The sequence below is a fragment of the Gekko japonicus genome, unplaced genomic scaffold (genome assembly GCF_001447785.1).
Source record: "Gekko japonicus isolate JY-2015 unplaced genomic scaffold, Gekko_japonicus_V1.1 scaffold2568, whole genome shotgun sequence".
Lineage (NCBI taxonomy): Eukaryota > Metazoa > Chordata > Lepidosauria > Squamata > Gekkonidae > Gekko > Gekko japonicus.
The window spans coordinates 1-6651 of NW_015165899.1; the positions used below are offsets into that span (position 1 = coordinate 1).

General features: G+C 43.8%; 1 protein-coding gene across 1 annotated transcript in view; it reads left to right on the forward strand.

Annotated features, from left to right (window-relative positions):
* The first annotated feature begins 3966 nt into the window (after positions 1–3966).
* The window catches only part of SAMD3 (sterile alpha motif domain containing 3), a 30909-nt gene continuing 28224 nt past the window's right edge, over positions 3967–6651 (forward strand). Inside the window, 3 exon segments of the mRNA XM_015411354.1 lie at positions 3967–4045; positions 4999–5179; positions 5403–5506. Of these exon segments, the coding sequence (XP_015266840.1) occupies positions 3967–4045; positions 4999–5179; positions 5403–5506 (364 nt within the window).

Sequence of the window (6651 nt, forward strand, 5' to 3'; positions counted from 1 at the left end):
AATGCCAAATATGATAGGCAATGAGTTGGCCCCTCAGTTCCTCTGCCAGTGAAACCCCCGGTTCCACTGCCAGCTCCTGAAAAACAGCGAACAGCCTAGCACACTCTCCTGCCCCAGCCAAGCCTGCAAAAAGAAAACCTTCTAAATAATGTGTGACCTTATCTGACTCAGCTTTCTCTGGGAAGGCCCATTCCACTGCTAAATTTTTCAAAGGCAGAGCAAGACATAGAGCAACTCATGGGAAGCACCTGGTCGAAACTGGCCTTTAAACTGAAGATCTAGGAACTCAAAATACTTTAGGTGAACAGGTAGCAAACAAAAGGCTGACTTTATGTCATGTTTTGCCAACATGACTCCCCTACCTAACCATGACCTAACCATTACCGTGGCTGAATCAAAAGATCCATAGCAGACAGAGCATAGCTCATCCAGAATGTCATCATTAACTGATTCCCCATTTGGGAAGGATGAATGATGAATAATCCTAAATTTCTCAGGTGCCTTTTGGGGAACAACCTCAAGAGAGGACAAATACAAGGATGCACATGGCAAAACTGGAAAGGTGCCCCACAATCCTGCTGTCTTTCATCTCCTTCAATAATTTGCTCGCTACCTGGAACTGACTGTGGTTCAGATCATGAGCTACTCATTGCAAAATTCAGACTTAAACTGAAGAAAGTAGGGAAAACCACTAGGCCATTCAGGTTTGACCTAGATTACATCCCTGACGAATATATGGTGGAGGTGAAGAATAAGTTTAACGGACTAGATTTGATGGAGTGCCTGAAGAACTATGGATGGAGGTTCGTGAGATTGTACAGGAGGCAGCAATCAGCACCATCCCAAAGAAACAGAAATGCAAGAAAGCAAAGTGGCTGCCTGATGAGGCTTTACAAATAGTAGAGGAAAGAAAACTACTTAACGAACACTTTTCATACCGTGTGTTAGATGGCACAAACCTTAAATCCAAGAGTCAAAAGGCCATAGCACAGACATTCTCTACATTGCTAGCAATTGCAAATCAAGCATCACATATAGTCCGGGCCTTTAGTCCATCAGAATCCAAGCTAGTTCCCCGCCCCCCAGGTTCTTAGCTCCATTATATTTTTTGGTCAAGCAACATCAGGCAATGATGACATCCCATCAGCACACAGTCTTGATGGAATCCTCTAGAAGATTACCTCACCACTCTTGACCTCCCCCTTCCATCCTGTAACTGCAGGTTCTCCTGAGAAGCTAATTAGCATGTCTTCAATACTGGCCTTGAAGATAATAAGAACTATGTAGGCCAAGAGATCAATTAGTAACACCTGCAGAGTGAACGAGCCTATCATCATTCACATTAACCCTTGAGGGGGAAAGCCAGGTATGGTTTTCCTCATAGGGTTATTTCTCAACTCAAATATATTGTACTTTGAATTCCATTTTATGTTTCTAGTCTGAGGACTTTTTTGTCCTAATTTTCTCAAGGGTGCAAGAAGTGTGACAGAAAGGTGTGATTTTTAATTTACACCGAAATTCTTGGATAATGATTTTTCACTCTCTCTTATTGATGCTTAGCCTAGAGGAAGAGTTGCATGGCTACTGGTTGTCATACTAAGTCAAACCTAGTGCTGTAATTCTCAAAGATGTTGCACCCTTCTAGAGTTTTGTAATCTAACAGAGGAATATCAGACAAATTACACTATATGAAGACTAGGAAAATCCCTGGCTGGATGCCAGGACATTTAATTTATGCTACCTAGGCATTTGAAACACTTTGTCTGTTTAGTTATACTTCCCTCTAGAAATGTGATCCCCCCTCCGATCTTTCCTTATTTTCTTAGACTCTAAGAAACCATAAAGATGGCAGGTTCTCTTTTAGGAATGGTGTTTTAGTTACTTGGAGGCACCACGGTTTGCTAGACCTCTACTGTGGCTCCACTCTATTTTATCTGTTTGTACTGTAATCCGCTTTCCTTCTCCACACTGTTGTGAGGCAAAATTGGAATCCCATTCGACACAACAATGCAGAAAGGAAAATTGTTAAGAAGGCCAGAGAAGGAAGCACAGCAGCTGCAAGGTTACTTGGTGCCTGCTTGAGAGCAATTCAAGGTACGGTTGTCATCTCCATGCAGTGAACTGGCAATCCCACTCATCCATCTCTATGGTACTGTTTGGGGTGTGTGGGAGTATGTCTGCAGTCCAACTCAACAAGATACCGGTTGCAAATCCTTTGCTCATTATCTGAACAAAGCCTTTTGACGTTGCCACCATGGGGTCTCCTGCTATAGCGGGAGATGTACCAGCCTGAGCCCCTTGTTCCCTACTGCTGCTCAGCAAAGTGGCAGGGGGGAAAAAGGAGGGAAGCAATTCAGTGTTGCACTGACACACAGTGTCACTTCCAGTGCAAAACCTAAATTAACTTCATCATGTCATGGACAATGCTCTAGGATTCATCCCTCATAACTCTAAAGTAAAAGGAGAAGGGACTCTTTCCTATTGGCCCTCAGGTTGTAGTGTGTGTGTGGGGAGGTGTCAAGGCCTCCAATGAGTGACACCAAAGAGGAACTACCTAGAGAGACAGATTCTTTTATTCCCCCTATGATGGTTCTCAACAGGGCTAGACTCTTAGGCTGTGGTTACATGGCAAGGCAATTGCGCTTTGTTCCCGATGTAATTAAAATTGGATGTTTTTTTCCAAGTTGGGATGTTCACACATCCCTCCCTGAACTGCAAGCTCGTCTTCCCCGCCTGCCCCCCTCCCCCCCCAACTTTCCAGCCACCGGCCCGATGAAAAGAAAAGAAAAAGGCACCTTTGAAAGAGTTCTCCTTTCTGCCCGATGCTGCTGGTTAGCTGGGCACGCTCCCTGGCGCCGGGGGCTCTCTCCCTTCCTCCTAACGCCACAACTTCGGGGACTCCTAGGGCGGATGCCAAAGACTGATCACCTGACAGCCCACCCCCCAGCTCCCTCCCCCAGAATCTTTCAATGCCGCCTCCATGCCGGGGGACGGCGGGCAGGACTTTTCTCCAAGCAGGATGAGTGCTTGTTTACTCAAACGCTCAAAGCCGGAAGGGATTTAAAAAAAAAATCGTGCAGAGTGGTCAGATGGCCCTAATCGCAATCATTGTGAAAGATTGCTGTCCAGATGGGTGAAATCATGCATTCAAAGCGCAAGTGCCAGGAAAATACTTGATTTTCCCAGGGGCAGGAAAACCCGGGAGCATTGCGGTAGTGAGCCTGCTTCGGTATGGGAGGCGGATTGGCACATGTGAACGGAAAATTTAAATGCGAGAGGGAACAGCGGCGAACCCCAATCAAATGGACCGTGTGACCACAGCCTTAAAGTGGTCTTCCTATAAACAGGTTCATTCCTCACGTGTCTTAGAAAATATCTTGCCGTATATAGAAAAGTAAAGGTGATTTTCAAAAGTATGCATTATGTACCTTTTAAAAAATTATCCCCTCTATTTACAAGTTTTTGACTAGTTTCTTTGTGGAACAGCAAGAGTTAATATGCTTCATTTTCTATAAATGTCTGTGTGACAGATTCCCATGTGGTTTATTTTTTCCCCTTTCTGCAAAATGTCAGCCATTTCCTGATGAGTGTGGTGGTGGTGAATTTCACACCTTTCTCATATCTGTGTGGAAACCTGGGTGTTAATGGTGCGGGATCTGGGAGTGTTCAGTGTTATAAAGAATGAAGCTGCCTGTTCAGAACAGAGGAAAACAAGGATAGAATACTAAAAGCAGATGAGAACAGCCATCATCAAGCTGGCTGCATAGAGCAGGCTTTGATGTAGCATGCCAAATAGTGATATAGTAGAACAAATCATTATCGGGTAGGTGTGTGGAATAGTCCTCCTGCAAGGAAGGACTGTTATACAGATTTGGGGGGGCAAGAGTGGACTGAACATTGACTCAGAGATTTAAAAAAAAATGCTTTTACATTTTATAGTGGAAGTTACCTTCAGAGCACATGAAGATGGAAACATGGTCAGTTGATGAAGTCTGCATCTGGTTGGTACAGAAAAACGTAGGGGAGCAAGTTCCTAAATTTCGTAGTAAGATAATTTAAAGCATGCATGCATTTATGTACGTGCCTTTAATTTTGTGTGTGTGAGTGTAAAGTCAGACAGATAGTAGATAGACGATAGATCAATTGATAGATCGATCAATCAATTCTAGGAATTAAGGATGGAATAAATGTACAGTGCAATCCTAAACATGCTTAACAACCCTCTAATCCTATTTACTCTGACTTGGAAAGGTGTAACTCTGATTAGGATTGTACTGCAAAACTTGTTAAAAATTGGGATTGCAGGGGTTATTTGTAAGTATTGTTAAAAAAAATCACAACTAGTTTTTTTTGGAATCTAAACCTCGAAAGACATTCTGTGAAACATGATGCATGTTTCTATTTTAACGAATGCTGCATTTTTTATGTTTAACTAATGTATTTTGTATAGTAAAAGTTTGCTTCCTAAGTGCAGGGTGAAAAGGCTATAACATGCTGAGAGGGTAGGGTTTGAGTTTCCAGCCTCAGAAAAGCTTTTGCTTTTCTGTATGCTGGACCTGAAACAGACAGAGGACTTAATTTATGTCCAGGCTTTGCCCCATTTAGGACATAGCCATGTGAACACTTGAAGCTGCCATAACGAGTCTTTGAGCTTGTGTAGAATACTTTCCCCTAAGGCAACCAGAACCAATCTATACAGAAACCTGGGATTAGCAAGGGAGGATTCTTAGGATAGCCTTGGCTGCCCTCTCCTTAGGAATTAAGCACTGAGCACACACTGAGCCCATGAAGTCAAGAGCTTGGGTAAGAATATCAATATTCTGACACAGCTGAAAGGGGAAAGTGTGTGGTCCAAATTGATTGCTTGTTACAGTTTACACTTCCTTTTAAATGTGAACAAAAAGACTGGATGCCTTGGGGATACCAATTGCCTTTAAACATCCTTCTTCTTGCAGCAAAGGCAATCAATAGGTAATGATTCCTGGCTTCTTCTCTTAGAGGAAGAAGTGCGCGGAGCTGCTCCCTTGGCTCTTAATGACAGGATGATCCAGCAGCTGGTGAAGAAGACTGGGCACCAGGCAGTGCTAATGGATCTGATTACGAAATGCAAGCAACAGACCAAAGGATCGGTGTTTACTTGTGAATCACCTTCCTCTCAGTCACCAGGAGCAATGGGAGGGTATGTCTGTACAAATTAAGGAAATAGAAATGCCAGCAATATGCACGCGTAAGACAAGCTCGCCACTGCAAATGCAAGCATTTGTTCATTTTAACACTTGCTGAGTTGTAACATGACTTTGGAAAGTCTGCAGAACTGTACACTGATGGGGTGTTCTTGAACAGGATTTCTTTTTAATCTCCTATGTTTATAAAGCTCTCTTGTAATGTTCCATTTGATGTAGTTTGGTGGTGGTACTCAAAGAAGAGGTGATGGGGCTCAACCCAAACTGGAAGTTTTACTCTGTGCTCCAAGACTACTTTTTAATACCAGATGTGTGGGGCCCATGTATGGTTACTCAGTTTACAAGACAAAAATACTTAGCACGTGCCCAGAGGTATTGTTTTCTTTCTTACTGTTTCATATGCTCCAAGACTCAAGGGATCATATGATCAGTTCGCAGTAGGACTTTTAGCCCTTTTTTGGTAAATTAATCCCATTAGTCTCTTATTTTGTAGATAAATCTTGTTTTATTGTGTTAAGTCCGGCGCTTAACAATGAGTCGAAGAGTGATTTCAGCAAAACTCAGGTTTATTCAGCTCGATAATCAACTTCTCCAACACGGTACAACTCCTCATAGCCCGAACAGCTTTTGCATTGCAGCTGCTCGGTATTTAAACATTCCGGGCTAATGTAGCCACACCTACTATACAAGTACCAACCTATCAGGTTGTTCGCATAATAGCTCAATCATTAGCTTTCCTGCTTACATACAGTTCAAATGTGATTGGCCACAAAGTCTTCGACGCGAATCCCTGCCGAAGCCTGAAGCTTAACAAAGCTTCTCAATGGGGATGATTTCACATTCATCCTAGCATATTCAGGACAGCATCTGAATACACTACAAATCCCTCCCCCCTAAGCAAAAACACTATGAACAGTCATAATCACTCAGGTAGGAAGGTGCACGTCGATTTCTCTGAGATCTATGAGGTGATACAATCTCAGGGCACGGTTCCGTCAGTGGCACTCCATCGGACTCTGTAACCGCAGAGTCAGGAACATTCCCCTCTGTTTCAGTGGGTCCAAGAGTAGGGGTCTGCCCTGCCTCTTGCCCAGTACTGTGGCCCTCAGGCTCTGCAGTACTCGCCTCCTCTAGAGGTCGTGGGAAGTCCTCGGGGTCTGGGGACTCACTTGCCTCAACTGGTCTATGTGCCTACGCCACTTGCGACCATCAGCAAGACGTACCACATACATACGTGACCTAATGACATTTTCAATAGTGGCTGGTAGCCACGAATGACCACTGGCGTAATTTCTGGCATACACTTGCTCACCTTTTTTGTATGTCCGGACCTTCGGACTTTCGGTCTGCTGTGTGGGCTTTAAATCATTGAGATCCGGATGCAACCGGTCAAACAAGGTTGTCAAACGACGGCCCATAAGCATTTTGGCAGGGCTGCGGCCCGTTGTCGAACATGGGGTTACATGTT